Source organism: Lactuca sativa, chromosome 2 (genome assembly GCF_002870075.4).
Source record: "Lactuca sativa cultivar Salinas chromosome 2, Lsat_Salinas_v11, whole genome shotgun sequence".
In the NCBI taxonomy this organism is placed as follows: domain Eukaryota; kingdom Viridiplantae; phylum Streptophyta; class Magnoliopsida; order Asterales; family Asteraceae; genus Lactuca; species Lactuca sativa.
The window spans coordinates 217,978,116-217,997,383 of NC_056624.2; the positions used below are offsets into that span (position 1 = coordinate 217,978,116).

Genomic DNA, 19,268 nt, shown 5'->3' on the forward strand with positions numbered 1-19,268 from the left:
CTCAGGAAATCAGTGAAACAGGAAAACTTCAGCGCTTTGAGGATGGGACGTTAAACCGTCAACAATTTATTTTTGTCATCATATTGTAATTGATTTTGAAACATGTAAACATATACTTTGATGTAACTTTTTCAATTATATTTTTGATGGTTGTATTTACTTTGAGCACTATTATACACGTTGTTGTGATACTGTACATGAAGTCCTCCACCCCTGGACGTTTCCGCCATCCTTGGTTTGGGGGTGTGACACCTGGCACTGCTAAAGTCCCGCAGATACAACTCCCGCTGCTGGTTGACAGATTCCCGCACTGTCAACATCAAACAATACCCAATTAATAATTGGGTTACAAGCCCAAGGTTCAACTCACACTATAAAAGCCCAATAGCCAAATGATGGGCCAAAGCCCAACATATGGCCCAACTTTCCAAATTGGGCCTAGACCTCTACATGGTCTTTCCTTAAGGCCCATCCAATTATCCCAATCCAATTCCCATAACCCAATATCACATGATCAGAAAGGCCCATTTATGGCCCATCTATGGCCCAATTTTCCAAATTGGGCCCAAGACTCTCACATGGGCCTTATCCTAAAACCCCTATAATTATTTAGTCCATTTGCTTATTCTTGGAAGTCCATTAATAGTCCAATTACCAAAGCCCACTAGGAACGCCTAATTCAAGGCCCATGTGAAATTAGGGTTTCACATAAAATGACAATTAGGGTTAAGTGTTTCTCACTTAACCTATTAAGGACTTAATCCATTAAGTCCCTCACTTTACTAAATAATTCTTATGATGTGATTGGGCTTAATACCTAAGTTTATTCCATTGGCCCAAATGTGGGTCTCAATAAGTCCAAGCCCATAATCCTAAAATTAGGGTTTTTCACATGAAATAATGATTACGGATAAGTGTTCCTACTTAACCCATTAAGGACTTAATCTACTAAGGAAATAATCCATTAAGTCCCATGTTGCTTTTAGGTTAATTTTGCCAATGATTATTAATCATTATTTAGGTTTAATAATTAATTCTCGTGTGTGCCGGAAATGATTCCCACAATTAGGGTTTTATACCCTTAGAGTCTTCCAAACCCTAATTAGGGTTTTCCAACCCAATCCTAGCCCATTAGTCCATTGGTTGGGCTTCTAGGTCACATTGGGCCTTATTGGCCCATTAGGGTTCCATTGGGCCCACTAGGGCTTCTTTAGGCCCATTAGGGTTTCATTGATTCCACATTGTCCAAACATCCCCCAAACGAGGTCCAAACGCAATCAAGCACACCGCCACCCGGCACAGTGGCCGGTGGCGGCAACCACCACCTCATGGTGGTGGTTTGGAGTTCTTCTATTATTATTCCAATTACAATTTTACAATAACATCCAATAACCCACACACACTCATAAAATAACACACACACACACATAGCCACCTTGTGGCGGCAGGCGACTATACACAGTGGCAGCCACCACCCTACGGTGGTGGCAGTGGGGTTTTGTTCTTCAGATCTCCGGCCAAGGGATACTTCGGCGGCCTTGTCCCATCACAATACACGAACACACATCCATATTGTAACGCCCGTAGATCCGGGCTAGTCAAATTAGAGGCAATAAGTGTCGAAGATGACTTTTCGGCAAAATATTATTTAGAATGAATAATCTTAACCAAGATGTAGTATATGTTACAAGGTTTCCGTACATATAAAGAACGCCAAAATCTGAGTTATAACGAAGAAGTTATGGCCCGTCGAAGTTTCGCGACGGAACCGACACGATACCGGGAAGCGTAAATAGTGAATTTACGATAGAGCAAAATTTAGCCTTAGCGATCTAAACGAAAGTCATAGAAAACGTTAAACCAAGAGCGTCCATAAAAAGAACGTCCAAATATGACTTCGTGTGAGGAAGTTATGATTTTTCGAAGTTTCGGATTAGCAGTGTACAGCCCGAAATTCAAATAATAGATCAAGCGGTTTTTAGCCGAAACAACCTAAACGAGAATCGAAGATCTCGTTAAGAGTAGCGTAAGGAGAAAAAGATGGGAGAAAGCGGATGTTGGATGAAGAAGTTATGAGAATTTAACGGACCAATCCTGTCCCAGCCTGTTAATAATGTAACTTTTAAAATAAAGTCAAAATTAGCCGACGGAGTCTAAACAAAAGTTGTAGAGTACGTTCCCGCCTTCACGTGGATATAAAGAACGTCAAAAATGGAGTTCGTATGAGAAATATACGAATTTTTAAAGTTGGAAGGTGAATTTGCGAAGCTGTTGCTAGATACGATGACGTGGATAAATCTCAACCGTCGCTTGCTGAGCACGGTCTCGCTTCAGATGATGACACCTGGTGCGGGGGTTACGCCTAGCGTAGCCGAGGAGCGCCTCGCGTACGAGGTATGCCCTACGTGCGAAGAGGGAACGCCGCGCGTAGTCGATCTGCTTGGTCCGAGGAGTAGCCACGTCGCCCCATCCGAAGCTCGCCATTTGGCACCCTTATCCGAAGTTACGCCCCGCGTAACCTGTTGTACGCCCAGCGTACCTCCGAAGGCTTGCGCCTATAAATAGGCTGCGAGGGTTGCCAAGCAAATCACACCAAAATCCTTTCTCTCTTTAATTTCTTTCTCTCTCTAGCCTATTTTGAGCCCCCTAAACCCTAGATAAAACCCCTAGCACCCTAAGGAGGCCCCGAGGCTCCCGGAGTCCCGAAGCGGTATGCAGTATATGTGTGTTCATGCTAGTTGTTATGTTTATGTTATGCTTTGTGTAGTTAGTCCGGACTTCGGTCCGATGTAGGGGACAAGGTCCCAGTCAGTTAGTTCGAACTTCGGTCCGATGCAGGGGACAAGGTCCCAGTCAGTTTCCGGACTTTGGTCCGATGCAGGGGGCAAGGCCCCAATTATTCCGGACTTCGGTCTGATGCAGGGGACAAGGTCCCAGTCAGTTTCCGGACTTCGGTCCGATGCAGGGGCAAGGCCCCAGTTAGTCCGGACCTCGGTCCGATGCAGTGGGCAAGGCCCAGTATGTGCTTATTATGTTGTATGGTATGTGTTAGTTTGGGGGAGCTCACTAAGCTTCGTGTTTACGGTTTTCAGTTTTGGTTTCAGGTACTCAGTTTTCAAAAGAGGAGCTCGGAGAGGTTGCAGTGCACACACCATAGTCAGTTAGCCTAGGGAATGTTTTACTCTGATAATGAGATTATGTTTTGAATTTAATACTCGAAAATTATGTTATGAATTATGATACGTTTTTATAAATATGGTTTTAGTAATGTTTTAAAAGAATTTTTTTTAGTCGTGATTTTTGGGTCGTTACAAGTTGGTATCAGAGTCTTGGTTTGAGGGATTCAGACATACTTGAGAGTATGTCTGGACTCAAACTAAGGAAACGGTAAAAGGTTTTCAAAAGAAAAACATTTTCGAAAGGAATTTTTGGTAAAAAGGAGTTTGAGAAAAGAAAAGAATTTTAGAAAAAACGAAAATAATATTTAGAAAGAAAATAACTTGAAAAGAGAAAAGGGGTGTGGTGCATGCAATCAGCCGAGCTCAAGTAAGTACTCCCAAGTTACCCATACAAGTTTATGATTATTAGTTTTAGTTTTAGTTTAGTTCCAGTTTCAGTTTCAGTAGAACAACATGCTAGTATAGGACTAAGGATCTAGGAGGATGCCTTATGTGCCTGCTTTATGTGTTTCAGCTTGATAAGAATTTCGTGCTAGTATTGAGTAGACAGTAGTAGGATAGCCTGTGTAGGTTATGCCTGATAGTATGAGATTAGCATTGTATGCTAATACAGTTTCTTGTAATGAGAATAGTTTTGCCTGAGTATGTTTCCTTTATCCGAATGCTGCTTGCTTTGTGCTTTGTGGGACTCTGAGTGATGGGAGTTAGTCATTAGGTGAATACATCACATCACATGTGATCAGGGTTGAATAATCTCAGAGTGCTGGATTTGGCCCTACTGCGCAGCTCTCGTTTGAGTCTAACCGTTGTAGGGACGAGACTTTTACTCGAAGGATTATCCGAGCCTCATTGCATGTGATGGTATTTAGGTGGTGGCTAATTGGCATTACAAGGAGGCCTTCAGCAGCTGAGGACTGGTTTGGGTGGAGTCAGAAGTTCCCTAGGGCAAGCCTAGGAAGGTAGTAGCATAGATCAGTAGCAGTAGAGTGACTTGGTGGAGTCGAGACAGTTCTTGAGGAAAGTACGGATAGATGTGGAAGGTAGTATGGGCCCGTACTACTGAAAGCAGAAGATCCGTACTCGAATCAAGAGGGACCGAGACAAGACCAGAGAACTTTTAGGGTGTGTGTGAGAGATCCCTCAGCAGCAGTGAGTATTGATCAATAGAGTGTTATGTTTCCAGCATGGTGACGTTGCGCGGGTTACCAGTTAGCAGTTCAGGTATCAGGGAGGGATCTAGCTCAGGTTCTAGAGCCGGGCAGCTTGATGATCAGATGAGGGATTTCATTTCCACAGAGATCATGCGCAACATCATCGATCAGACTCCAGTGATTTTTGGTTCGGTTGGAGAGACCATCGTGGAGCTTATGGACAGTCATCTGGAGGCCTTTAGGGCCGGGATAGTTTCAGGACAGATTGAGGCTCGTATAGAGCCCGATGCTTATGGAGTTCAGGGATCCATCGGGGAAGGAGATCCCATTTCTAGTTTTTGTCATCAGTGGATATGAGTGAGTGGGGCATCCTGTCTCCAAGAGAGACCTCTGCATGATTGGATAATTGAGGAGGTTACGCGAGCCATTCGCGAGGATTTGCCCGACGTGGTCGTGAGGATCACTGATAGGTTGATCGCGAAGCTCCAGGATCAGACAGCTGTTGTTCAGTCGACGGGCGGTGTCGACAAGGTAACGCAGGAGCGAGAGACGGGCAGGGAATCGGAAAGGAAGAGGAAAACGAATGAGACTCAGGTAGCCACAGGTTCGGGTAAGAGGCTCAAGGGATCAGATTTGAGGATGAGGGACTATCAGAGCCGCAGTCGATGCGGGAAGTGCGGTAGGACGCAATTGGAGGCGTGCAGGCGTAGAAGTGGTGGCGATGCCGGATGTTTCAAGTGCGGCCAGCTTGACCATTTTAGCAGAGATTGTATTGTTACCATCGCCCATGGACTTGATCCGATATGTTTCCATTGCAGTCAGAGGGGCCACAAGAAGACCCACTGTCCGAGTTTGTATACAGCAGGGCAAGTGCCAGCTCCTGCCCTTGGGACTTCAAGTACCTACAGCGGTTGCCGAGGCCGGGCATGGGCGCCCACGGCTCGGAGCCGAGTTTTCCGGTTGATTTTAGCAAGGATTGGAGCAGCGCTGAGTGATGGAGGTATGTATCTTTTACCTCCCTGTCAATTGTTATTCATGATATTATTGTAAGTTGTTGCATTGATGTCAATAAGCATATGTGTTGGGGTATTATATTACCTGCTTGTGACAGAGTTTTATGCCATCTGCATACCTTGGAATTGAATGGTGAATTGGAGGTCGTCCCCTCTAGATCAGGTTACTTCGGATACAGTAACTGTAGCATGTATGTGTAAGATTCAGTAGTGTCTCACTACTTGCGGAAGGTGTTAGTCGGGTAATGATCAGTTATATTCTTAGTAGTAACAAGCCAGAGTTTTAGTGGAGTAGCTAGCGGTCAGTAGGGAAGTGGGTTGGGGATGTGCACCCCAAACGCAGGTTCTCGGGATGTAGTCCCTAAAGCAAATACAGTTAAGGATTGAAGGGTGCTCAGTTAGATAGCAAGAATGGTTCGGATCTGGTAAGAGTTAGTTGGAGCACCGACAGAGGTAAACGTTGGTGGACAGCAGATCGCCCTTTTAATGGAAGGAAGGTTGGGAATCCTTTCGACCAGTGAGCAGTAAGGAGTTAGCCGAATCCAAGTGGGGGAGAACCCTCCGAGTATACAAGGATAAGAGCACGTAGACCCAGAATGAGTACACGGCCTCTGAGAAGAAAAGATAGTAGCACAGTGATTGATGGATTGAGGAGTTCAGAATTGGGAGTTTGAGGAACTTCCCAACAGTTAGTTCATGTAATCGAGATAGTTAGAAGCTGGTTGGGAATCCAGGATTGGAGGACCACCTGTAGGGCTCTAGTGAGTCGGAATGAGGATCCTGAGAACGGTTAGCAAGAGAAATCTTCGTATTAGTAGCCAGTAACAGAGTCAGCATGCAGGGTTGTGTAGATTCAGGAGTTGGGAGTTTGGAAACTTCCCAACAATAGCTTCTTGTATCCGGATTAGTAGACGGTTGGTTTGGGAACCAAGCCGAAGAATTCCTCGACGAAGCGCTAAGTATATCAAGGATATAAGATCTCGAGGTTGATGCAGTATTCAAAGACTGAGGGCTGGTTTTGAGAAATCAGGATGAGGAATCACTACCAGGACTAGGGATAGTCAGGATGTCCTTCGATAGTAATAGTAGTAGTAGTGTTGTAAGTCTGCGGGGGTATCCGTAGCATTCACTAGCAGTCAGATAGTAGTAGTAGTAGTGTTGTAAGTCTGTGGGGGTAGCCGTAGCATTCACTAGCAGTCAGATAGTAGTAGTAGTAGTGTTTTAAGGTTGCGGGGGTAGTCGTAACATTCACTAGCAGTCAGATAGTAGTAGTAGTAGTAGTAGTATTGTAAGTCTGCAGGGGTAGCCGTAGCATTCACTAGAAGTCAGATAGTAGTAGTAGTGTTGTAACTCTGCAGGGGTAGCCGTAACATTCACTAGCAGTCAGATAGTAGTAGTAGTGTTGTAAGTCTGCGGGGGTAGCCGTAGCATTCACTAGCAGTCAGATAGTAGTATAGTGTTGTAAGTCTGCGGAAGTAGCCGTAGCACTCGTCAAATTAGTAGATAGCATGAGCGCGTTATTTGGACGCGGGGGAAATAGTAGTACCCACCAGTTCGGGTGCAGCGGTGAAGATATGGGAATCCATGGGTTAGATTTCGGATTTCCCAAATGGTTCATGGTTAAGCCGATGATTCGACAGTCGGATCGTCACCACAGTTATGAGATCAAAGTAGCAGTGGACCGTTGGGGTTCGGGTATGTTAGGGGCTACCATTAGTCTAGGAGCCGTCATGTTGTAGTCGTGGAATTGATGACATCAGGATGTGACGTTTGGACCTGATTGGTGGATCGGGAGGTTGTTAGAGCCACAGTGACAGGATAACTAGTAGAAACTAGTTCCAGAGAAAGATTTTGTTCAGAAGTCGTGGGAGCGAATAAGTGAGGAGTCCTTTGACTCCACAGTTGAGTTGGAACTCAGTGTTGCAGATAACCGACAAATGATTGGAGACCAGGAAGGTCTTGAGATAATTTGGGAAGCAGTGTTTCAGGCAGTTTAGTGTTTTAGACTAAACTCTAGTAGTACTGGTACTAGGTTTTATCGAAGGAAAATTGTTTTGAGAGTATCGAAGCGTTGTCCGAGAGCTGAGTCACCACCTTTCAGGTGAGTGCATAGTTACTTTCATCTTACACATAGATATGAAGTATTTATTATATATTACGTGTTGTGAGTGCATAGTTACTTTCATCTTACACATAGATATGAAGTATTTAATATATATTATGTGTTGTGAGTGCATAGTTACTTTCAGCTTACACATAGATATGAAGTATTTTATATAAATTACGTGCTATGTGTGCATATTATCTGAATACTTGCTATCTATGCTGGATGAAACGTTTTATACATGCTTTCAATGATTTAAACTATATAAGTATTTTATATCTACAAAATATGTTGGGTGAAACATGGGTAGATGAATGATGAGGAATAAAAGCTGAAATAGAAGAACATTAGTAGTACGGACCTAGTGCCCTATAGGTATACATTGGGAGCAAGGGACCTAGTACCCTATAGATGAGCACTGGCAGCTGCGCCACAACCCTTAGATGTTTTAGATCTACGGTAAACGTCCTAGCAGCTGCGCTCTAAGGATAGTATCGGCAGCTGCGCCTAATAGGGAGCCTTATGACCATGACAGTAGCGTTTAAAGCTCAATACCGGCAGAAGCGCCTCATAGCAAATGTCCTAATTCTGGCAGCTGCACGTAAGTGATAATATTAGCAGCTGCGCTTGACCAATGTGTCATTGGCAACAATGGACTTCATGTTGTTTCCTTAGGATGATCCTTAGGAATGAATGAACAAGGGTTAGCTGATCCTTAGGGTAAGAAAATCCTTAAGAAGATAATGGGAATGGGTAATTGGGTTGATTGTTTGATGTTTAAATACAATAACTATATTATTGTGGGTTGAAAACCCTATGTACTCACCAGGTTTCCCAACCCGACCCACTCAGTTTATTTATATCACAAGTGTTGATATGAAGTCACATTACACTGAGAGATTTAAAAGAGATGTAGATCACTAGTGTAAATAAATGTAAGTTATGTTTATGCTTATGTTTCTGTATTGACGATGACATCCCAAATGTTTTAAAAGTGAATAAAAAAATATATTTCTTTAGAAATGCTTTGATAACGTGATTATCATGTTTTTCTGGGAACAAATTCTGCAACATTTTTATTAAAAGATATACTCTGATTTTTATAAAGCATAAACAAAATCGGTATTTTCTGGCCGTGAAAATAGGGGATGTCACACATATGCCCGAATAATGAACCTAACACCCACTGAGGTGGGTTGCAACAACAGCAACACAAGAAACGGGCAACAACAGCAGTGGTAGAACGAAGGAAAAAGGAGAGAGAGAGAGAGAGAGAGAGAGAGAGAGGCAGCGGCGCTATCAGCTGGCCATAGCGGAGCTGGTCTCGGCTGGGTCTTCAATGGCGCAGCCGGAACCACGGTGGCGGCCTCGTGGCGGCAAGGTACCGACAAACAGAAGAAGAAGAAGGATGGAAGGAGGCGGCTTAGGACCGGCTGCCGCAACGTCGATCTCATCCGTTCGTCGGAGTCACAATAGCGAGGTAGCAACAGTCACGCTTCATTGGTTTCGCAGCAGCCCTCAAAGTCCGGTCGTAGAAAACGTCACTAGCAACCTTGCTGATCGGGAAAATGGAACGAGAGGGCGGCAACGAGAGAGAGCAACGGCGGAGGGAGTGGGAGTGAAGAAGGTGACGACTGGAGGGTATGTGATAGGGGTGGCTGCACATATGGTCACTAGGGTTAGGGTTACAGGGGGGGGGATAGAGGGGTTATATACCTAGTTCTTTAAACAAAATCCCATAATAACAAGAATGGTCCCTCCTCCTCTATTTTCTTCCAAAACGAATCCTAAATTTACAATCTAAACCCTCCCTTCTGAAATCCTTGCATATTGAGTCCAAGTAATTTCCATATGGCCCCTCCATGACCAATTAATTTCAACATAAGTCCGTAATTTACCATTTTAGCCCCAGCTATTCAAGATCCTTTCAAATTAAGTCCAAAATTATTCTTTAACCCCCGAAACTAACATTCTGATAATTGTTATTAAATTTTTGGACTCTAATAATATAAAATAATCATAATAATTATTTCCCGGGGTTCCTGGTTCATTACTTAATTACTCTTCTTAAAACGGGGTGTCACAAACCCCATGGTCGCCGTTCCTGTCACGTCGTTGCTGCCACCAACCACCGTGAAAGGTGGTTGTGGTGCTTTTGTTCGACTGTGGTGACGAAATGAGGCTGGAACGATTTTTTTGGCCGGAGATCCGAAGGAAAACCCCACTGCCACCACAAGGTGGTTATGTGTGTGTGTGTGTGTGTGTTTAGCTTAGCTGTGTTTGTATTATTTTAGGATTAAAGCCTTATAAAATATATTAGAAAGTAAAATAATGAAAAAGAAACCCTAACCACCACCGTGAGGTGGTGGCTGCCACCTCCTGCCGCCACCGACCGCCGTGTCGGGTGGCGGTGTGCCTCGTTTGGATTGTGACTCGTTCGGGATGTTTGGACAAAGGGACTACAACCCTAATGGGCCTAATAAACCCTAGTGGGCCCTATAAAACCGTAATGGGTCCAATAAAGCCCTAATTAACCTAAAAGCTCAAACATGTGACTAATGGGCCTAATGAACCCTAATTGATCAAAAGACCTAACTATTGGGCCTATTCGGCTAAGATGGGGTTGGAAACCCTAATTAGGGTTTAGAAAACCCTAATATTGGATTTATGGGCTTTGGAATTATCGAGACCCACATTTAGGCCATTGGAATTGGACAATGCGTTAAACCCAATCACACCATATGATTTATCTAGCAGAGTGGTGGACTTAATGGATTAAGTCCTTAATGGGTTAAGTGAGAAACACTTAACCCTAATTGTCATTTTATGTGAAACCCTAATTTCACATGGGCTTTGAGTTGGGCCTTTCTATTGGGCTTTGATGATTGGGATATTGATGGGTCATTCAAGAACAATCATATGGACTATAATAGTTTATTGGGCTTTAGGGTAAGGCCCATGTGATGGTTTGGGCCCAATTTGGAAAATTGGGCCATATATGGGCCATAATTGGGCCTTTATGATTATGAAGTATTGGGTCATTAAAAATGCCAAATGTTTGGACTAGACTAAATGGTTGGCCTTTGAATGAGACCATGTAAAGGTTGGGCCCATGGTTTGACTTTTGGGCCTTTGGATTAGGCCTTGGACTGAATAAAGTTGAGTTAGGGTAAAGTAGTCTTTTACCCCAAGTATGGAGTTGTGGTTATGCATTGGAACCCAATTATTAATTGGGTATTGTTTGATGTTGACAGCTCGTGAATCTGTCAACCAGCAGCTGGAAGTTCATCCATGGGACTTCAGCAGTGCGAGGTGAGTCTTCTCACCATACCCATGGGTCTAAGGCGCCAAGGCCGGACCATTATGTGATTATGGTATATGTGTTAGTCATTCTGTGATTTGATATGCTATGTGATTGTGTGTTATTACATGGAAGACCCCGTGGGAGCCCGTTGCATTGGATGTAAGATTATGTGGGGTAGCCCATGGCATTAGATGTAAGACCATGTGGGGTAGCCCATGACATTCCTAGGTAAAGACCATGTGAGGGTAGCCCATGACATAATGGTGTAAGACCCTTGGGGGAGCCCACGACATCCTTATAGGTTTATTTGTGTTATGTGTAGATATTTCTGTGATATGTGATATATTTATGTGATGTCTGTTATGCTAGTTGTCTTTGTGATACTTGCATGGAAGACCCCGGGGGGAGCCTTGGCAATTGGATATGAGACCATGTGGGGTAGCCCATGACATTCCCAGGTTAAGACCATGTGGGGTAGCCCATGGCACAATGGTGTAAGACCCTGGGGGAGCCCACGACATCCTTACAAGTTTTTGTATGCATGGCTTATGTGTTGTGGGTAGCTTCTATAGCTAGCAGGATATGTGATACAGGTAGCTTTTATAGCTAACAGGATATGTGATATGTGGATTGTGTGTATGGTATGCTCTGGGAAAGTCACTAAGCTTTGTGCTTACATGTTTTGTTTATGGTTTCAGGTATCATCGTTTTGGAAAGGAAGGGATCGGATTGATCGCACTGCACACACTATGATTTCCGCAATTAATGATTTTGGGATAAACTCTGATAAAGGATTTACTTGACTACGAATTGAAATATTTAAATTAAATGGTATCAATGTTTTAGTTATATTAAAAATGAAATTTTTACCCTTGATTTTTGGGTCGTTAAAGTTTCATAACATTTTTGTTCCCATTCTCATGCCTTGCACACGAGGGCATTTTGGTCTTTTCCTTGAGGTTGGCAGTATGGTCTTTTGTTGGTTTATTGTTAAAATAGACATTTCTAATATTTTTTCATGTTTCTGTGTTGGCTAAGCTAGAAAACGAAAGACAAAATGAGTAGAATTTAGGGGCTAACTAAAGGGTATTTTGGTCCTTTTTAGGAATTAATCAGTAAACTGGCTCTTTTTCACGTTTGGATTTTGAGTAAAAATATTTGCTCTTTTTTCGTTTTAGTCATAACCATCAAAAAACCTTCTTGCTGTGTCTCATAGTCGTTGCTCTGTGGTTACGTTTTATCTTTATTTCCTCTAAGTTACGGCATCTGATAAAACTCAAGGCTGGAGTGGTGATTCCTTCGATCGATACAGGAGTACTGGTAAAATTTGTATGAACAAACTTGGTAATTACATAATTTCATTATAATAATTAACCGAATGTAAAATCACAGAGTAACTGCAATAATATGAATTAGTTCCTTTGTTGGCCCAACTGATTTAGTACCTACTCGCACTACTCTTATTATATCATTGATCTTTTACTTGAGTAAGACTAAGATTGTTTAATGAAAAGAAACCTTAAAAGCTTAAGCATTATGCAACCCACAAAACGTGGGATTTGAATAAGTCAAGCGAAAGCATATATATTAAGCCCAAAAAAGGAGTTTGAAAACTAGTTAAGGTAAAAAAAATCAAAAGTTGTTGCCTATGTGTGAAACGAAGACATATTTTGGGATTGAATGCGGAAAGCAGATAATAACATCATTTTAAATATTCTAACAGAATTAGTTAAGTACATAACTTATCAATAAAAATGATAAATGAAAATTAACAGTACGTAATGTATTTATTTTAACGATCTCAATGGATGATATATTTTTTACAATTTAAGTTTTACTTTTTAAGTCGAATATTTAACAACTATGTAACATTATGAAAAAAAATGACAAAGAGTACAGAGTTAATTAATCAAAATAGCAAATGAAAATGTTATGTTTCAATGTAATTTGACAAGATAAAATCCGGTAGTCAAAGACTTATTGTCGTTTTTTGTAAGTCATGTAAGAACGTTTTATGATCAAACATAAAAATAATCACTCCATCATCATCACGGATCAACTATTGCTATAAAAAATTGAGGAGTTGGGTCCTCAGTATGTTTGAATATAACTATAAAATCGAGCAACTACATATCATTGTAACTAAGCCTAAGTTAATTTAGTTCCAAAAATGAACTCAGGGCAACCAACAACTTCCTTATCATCTTCCTCCTGTTTTGCTTTCATCTTTTCTTGTTTTACTATCTTTCTGATTACTGTTTCTGGTGTCGGTAATAATGAGGCAGATTATCAAGCATTGTTGCAGTTCAAGTCGACGATCAGGAATGAAGAAGCTCTAAGCTCATGGAACTCTTCCTTTCATTTCTGTGATTGGAGTGGTGTTTCATGTGGGAAGCAGAATAAAAAAGTCACTGCTCTATGGTTGGAGTCGCAAGGGCTAGAAGGCTCGTTGTCTCCTTATATAGGGAACCTCAGCTTCCTTCGTTTGTTTTCTATCGCAAACAACAGCTTTCAAGGAACCATCCCTCATGAACTCGGTCGTCTATACAGACTACGTGTCCTCGATCTTGGCCATAACAAATTCAATGGAGTCATTCCAAGCAACTTGTCCGGTTGTTCCAAACTTGAAAGGCTTGGACTTAATGAGAACAAGCTAGTTGGAAGCATACCCAAAGAGATGAGTTTCCTCTCAAAACTTACTTTTATTGCAGTTCATGATAATAAGCTAACAGGTGGAATCCCGTCTGTTTTGGGGAATATATCAATAGAATCCTTCAGTGCTAGTGACAATCCGTTGGGTGGGAGCATTCCAGACACCATAAGCCATTGGAAAAGCTTAACAGAATTTTACATTGGTGGTTGTAACTTAAATGGAACCATCCCTCATTCCATTTTTAACCACTCACTCTTAACTCACTTTTCCATTGCTTCAAATCACCTCACCGGTAGTCTTCCCTCAGCTTTAGGTGCAATGCTTCCTCGTCTTGTGTATCTTCAGTTATACGGTAACAAACTGACCGGACCTCTTCCAGCATCACTATCTAATTGTTCGAAATTAGGGTTTCTTGAAGCGCAGGACAACAACTTTAGTGGGAAGTTGAAAATTGACTTTGCAAAACTAAAAGATATGTATTGGATATCCATAGGTGGTAACAACTTTGGATTCGGAGAAGCTGATGATATGAAGTTTATTGATACTTTGAAAAACTGCAGCAAATTAGACGTATTGGACCTTTCAAGTTCCAAGCTTCAAGGAGTGCTGCCGGCATCAATCGGTAATCTTTCTGATCGACTCAGTTACCTATTTTTAGATCAAAATCTTATATATGGAAACCTCCCTCCAAGTATAGGAAATCTAGCTGGCTTGACTATATTAATATTAGCAAATAACCGATTCACAGGAAAAATCCCATCCACCATTGGTCAGCTTCAAAAGCTGCAAGTTGCTGCACTATTTAAGAACCAATTTTCTGGGCCCATTCCAGACACCATAGGGAACTTATCATTGTTGACTAACCTTAGGTTAAATTCCAACAGACTGGAAAGCCATATTCCATCAAGCCTAGGAAAGTGTCATCATCTATTAGATGTAAACCTTAGTGACAATAAATTAAGCGGAAGAATACCTAAGCAACTTCTTCAGCTTATATCTCTAACCATAGTACTAAATCTCTCTCAAAACAACCTATCTGGATCACTTCCAACAGAGGTTGGCAAGCTTCAGATGTTGACTTCTCTGGATTTATCTTATAACAATTTATCAGGTAAAATTCCAAGTAGCATTAGTGGTTGCATTAGCCTTATATTCTTATCCCTCAAAGGAAACTTATTTCAAGGCACTATACCACCATCATTAAGTTCCCTAAGAGGAGTTTCGACACTCGATCTCTCCCATAATAATTTATCGGGACAAATTCCTCGATTCTTGGAGCGGTTGATCTTATTAGAATATGTAAACCTATCTTATAATGATTTTGAGGGTGATGTACCAGTGGTTGGAGTGTTCGCCAATGCAAGTGCATACTCAGTTTTGGGGAATAGTAGGCTTTGTGGTGGCTTGGCTGAGCTTGGGTTACCAAAATGCAAGGAGACAGGAAAACATCAAAAAAGGATTCCTGTGTTCGTAATAGTCCTTTTAATTGCATTCATACTTTTCACCGTTTTATGCTTTTTGTACGCTTGGTGTAAGAAATTCAAAGACCAACCATCTCAGTCTTCAGTGAACGGTGAACAATCTAAACAAGTATCATACACATACAGTCAACTTTTCAAGGCTACCAATGGCTTCTCCGAAGCCAATTTAATTGGCGAGGGTGGGTTCAGCTCTATTTACAAAGGAATTCTTGATGATCATGATAAATATGTTGCTGTCAAGGTTATACATCTTCAAAACCGAGGTGCTCATAAAAGCTTTATAGCAGAGTGTGAAGCATGGCGTAATATTCGACACCGGAATCTATTGAAGATAATAACTTCATGTTCAAGTCTTGACTTTCAAGGAAATGACTTCAAAGCTTTGGTGTATGAATTCATGCCCAATGGGAGTTTACATGATTGGCTGCATTCAAGTGAAAGTAAATCAAGACTGAACCTTCTTCAAAGAATAAATATTCTCATTGATGTCGCATCTGCACTCGATTATCTTCACAATCACTGTCTCCCAAGCATCGTTCACTGCGACTTGAAGCCTAGCAACATTCTGCTAGATGATGATATGGTGGCTCACGTTGGAGATTTTGGGTTAGCTCGATTTCTTGGAACAAATTCAGACCAAAACAGCACAAGTGGCATTAGAGGAACGATTGGGTATGCACCTCCAGGTAAAGTTCATGTATTCCTAGATGCTTATACTTATTTATCTTTTCTCTTAAAGTGATTGGTTATAAGTTGCAAAGTTGCAGAGTATGGTGTTGGGAGTGAGATGACAAGTAGTGGAGATGTCTACAGTTTCGGAATACTATTGTTGGAGATAATGACAGGGAAAAGGCCAACGGATAACATCTTCAACGAAGGCCTTAGCCTTCATAAATTTGCATACTTGGCGTTGCCAGATCATGTAACCGATGTAGTTGATGATGATCTTTTAAATTTTCTACAAGAGCATTCTGATCCTAAGAAATGCACGTCAGCAAATGCAAAAATAATAGAGGAATGTGTTGCTTCAATTGTCAAGACAGGAGTATCATGCTCCATGGATTCACCACCACAACGGATGAACATCAGAATTGTTGCCCATCAGTTGCATCACGTTTGGGATACACTTCAAAATATCTTACCTGCTCTTCATACTTGAGTGAAAACAAAATAAAGTTGTATTTTTTCTTCTTGAAAACATTAGTTGTATTTGTTTTTTTATAAGATAATTATGCACTTGGCAATAGAATAATAAAATAATCAGTTCTAAATGTTTCTTGAGAAGATTGTTGTTCTCTTTTGGTATTAAGAATTTCATCAAATTGTTTTTTTTTTCTACAAAGTGTCATAGGAAATTTTGGGGTCATTAGAATTATTTTCATTATCATTGTCAACTACATTCTCATTTCTAGAAAAATATTTATTTAAAGATCCTTAGAGTCTGCCACTGTCGACTGTCGACTGCTTGGAACTTTTACAAGTGACCGCTCCTCCATTAAGAAAGAACATCCATCCCGACTGCGAACACGAATTGTCCATATCATTCTAGAAACTGGCATCTGTATAACCTGTAACTCTCAACTCATTTTTACCCCTATACACCACGAACATATCCTTTTTTCTTCTTAGGTATTTCAAAATGTTTTTTACTGCTGTCCAATGACTTTCGTCTGGGTTGTCCTGGAAACGAATCACCATGCTCAGAGAAAATGAGACGTCAGGACGAGTACAAGTCATGAAATACATGATCAATCCACTACAAATAAAATGACATATAGTGGCACACATTTTTAATGGCATATGGTTAATGTGCCACTATATCATGGTTTTTAGTGGCACTTATTATATGCCACTAAAAATTAAAAATTTAATGGCACTTAATCTTTTGTGTCACTAAATTTCATAGTTATTCGTGGCATAATGACTTGATATACCACTAAAACTTTTTTTTTTATTAAAAATACCGTATAAATAATTTTATAATAACTAAAAAAATTAATTATAATATTAACAATTTATTTTATATTTCTCATTACATATTTATGGAAATTTATTATGTTAATACTTTTAAATTTTGATTTTGTTGTATTAATTTTGAAAACGAAAATTTTTACTTGAGATTAATTTTTAATGTTTCCATTAATTTCTCTATTTTCTTGTTTAAAAGAAAATTCTAATATAACAATTTCATGCTGACTAATTAGATTTAAGAATTAAAGGAAAATTAATTATCAATTATAACCGATCAATACCCATATAACGATTTTAGCAAATCCATGTATTCAATTTTACATAGAATTTTTATTTAATTAAAATATCAAAAGAAAAAAATCAGTGAATCCCCACTTATTGGATTACTCAAGCGTACACTCACTTGTACATCCCATCTCAACAACACCACCATTTTCTTTTCTCGATTTCTCGTTCAATAACTCCCGATAAATTAAAATCTTGTGATAAAATTAAAAACTAGTACATAAAACATAAGCCACAATTAAAATTAAAAAATGATACGTGCAACAATCAAATCTTACGCTCCCACTCCTGACGATGATCTGAACGCACTATTACCACCCTCTATTTGTCGACGCCGGACGCTGTCGTCGGCTTGTGGGTTCTTCCTCGATCGTCGTTGCTTCCGGTCGTCGCCGCTTCCTTGATAGTCGCCACTTCCTCGATCCTCGCCGCTGCTTCCTCGATCGTCGCCGCTGCATCCTCAATCGTCGCTGCTTCCTCTATCGCCAAAACTTCCTCGATCGCTGTCGCTTCCTCGATAGCCGCCACTTCCTCGATCGTCGCCGTTGCATCCTCAATCTCACTGTTAGGTATTTTTGCTGCTCAAATAAGCATATTTACAAATTTCATTTGCTGGTAATTTGAAGTTGTATACTGCTCGATTTGTTGCAAAATCATTGCCCAAACTTCTAGGGTTTATCAATTTTATGAGAGCTGCTAACCTTTAAAAGTCCAATAGTTTTTGATTATTAGAAATGATGATTGCATTTTGTCTTTCTCAAATAAGCGTATTTACAAATTCCATCTTCATTTCTTTGTCAGAATCTGGTGACACCATTAGATCATCTAAGAATGATTATGACTTGTTATTTGAGAGGTCCCTGGTCCATTAAAAACATACCAACAATTGTTACAGTTTAAAAATTCAATAAATTTTACAATTCTACATATGTTAGGAATATGAGTAAATAAGAGAATTTATGACTATCACTAACAGCCACTCATAGATCAGAAGGATGAACATCTTTAGTTTTAGGTTTACATAAGCAATTCAAATCAATGTGCATAAGCAATTAAATATAAATATTATGAAAAGAGGCATATGACTAATTGACAACATCTTTAGACATTATTTGACTCCATTGATGATCAACTATTTGTTTCCTGTTAGCAGCATTGTCCTGCATTATTGAATTCAACCATATCTTCACATGATAAGCTATGAATAAAAATAACTCACAAAGGCACATATAGTCAAGAACTCATATGATTGATGATAGTTGTCTCACAATTATAGATGTTAGAGTCTCTCCAAGTTCATAAGAATAATTACAAAATTTTCCATAAATACTCTCCTAAGGGAATAATCCTCAAAATAGGGACCACTGAGACCACAACCCAGCTGGAACAATCCCCACGATTACAGCAGCACAACAAAATTAGTGCTAAGGTCATAACAACCTAAAGGAATAACAAAAATAGAAGGATAAAGCAAAAAGGGTAAAACAGACAATTCACCACACTCCATAGCTGCTTTATTATTTATTGACCTTTCTACCCCTCTTGCTGTAAACTAGAAGTTCTTGAGGCTTATCATCACACTACAATAAGCTTATAAATTTATAGGAAATGTACTTACCTATATTGCTTCATTAGACTCATTAAGTTCATTAAATCAATGTGTTTGTTAACATAGTAAAATTAATGACTTAATGGTGAAAGTCTCATTTCCTTGACTTTCTTTGTTAGGAATCTAATAATTCAACATCATATTTAGGTTATGTTACCTTAATAGTGTCAAAAATAAGAACTTAAAGCTCCTCTTCCAGGGTCTTACTAGGCATATCCCTTAGTTCCGGCTGCAACCCATCAAAATAGCAACATACTATACTTACTAGTATTTAACCATAATAACAATATATGACTTGATACTTGTAAGCAAAGAACTAAAATAATCAGTGCAAATTTAATGTGGAGTTGGGTCAAGTAGTAAGCAAAGACAAACAAATGTGACAGAAAATAACTAAAATATATGTTATGAAAACAAACCTTAAAATTTTCAACTCTACCCTTTAGTTTCTCCAATGATTCCTTCACCTGTAAAACAAAAAGATTTATGAACAAACCAGCACTTTGAGATTAACTACT

At 40.1% G+C, this 19,268-nt stretch overlaps 1 protein-coding gene across 3 annotated transcripts; it reads left to right on the forward strand.

The window, feature by feature from the left end:
• Positions 1 to 12,883: 12,883 nt before the first annotated feature.
• Positions 12,884 to 16,169, forward strand: LOC111901333 (receptor kinase-like protein Xa21). Of its 3 annotated transcripts, XM_023897193.2 has the most exons (3): positions 12,884 to 14,026; positions 14,153 to 15,571; positions 15,647 to 16,169. In XM_023897193.2, exons 1-3 carry the CDS (start codon positions 12,922 to 12,924, stop codon positions 16,042 to 16,044), a joined length of 2,922 nt encoding a protein of 973 aa, XP_023752961.1. In that variant the 5' UTR covers positions 12,884 to 12,921; the 3' UTR covers positions 16,045 to 16,169. The 3 variants fall into 3 exon arrangements, with proteins under 3 accessions (XP_023752961.1, XP_023752958.1, XP_023752960.1); XM_023897190.3 differs by having other exon boundaries at positions 12,884 to 15,571; XM_023897192.3 differs by having other exon boundaries at positions 12,885 to 15,571; positions 15,653 to 16,169.
• The last annotated feature ends 3,099 nt before the right edge of the window (positions 16,170 to 19,268 follow it).

Excerpts from the sequence above, each read along its gene's own strand:
- LOC111901333 (XM_023897190.3), top strand. The coding sequence starts at position 12,922 with ATGAACTCAGGGCAACCAACAACTTCCTTATCATCTTCCTCCTGTTTT. Across the intron at positions 15,572-15,646 it reads GATTGGGTATGCACCTCCAG|TTGCAGAGTATGGTGTTGGG; the intron begins GTAAAGTTCATG and ends TAAGTTGCAAAG.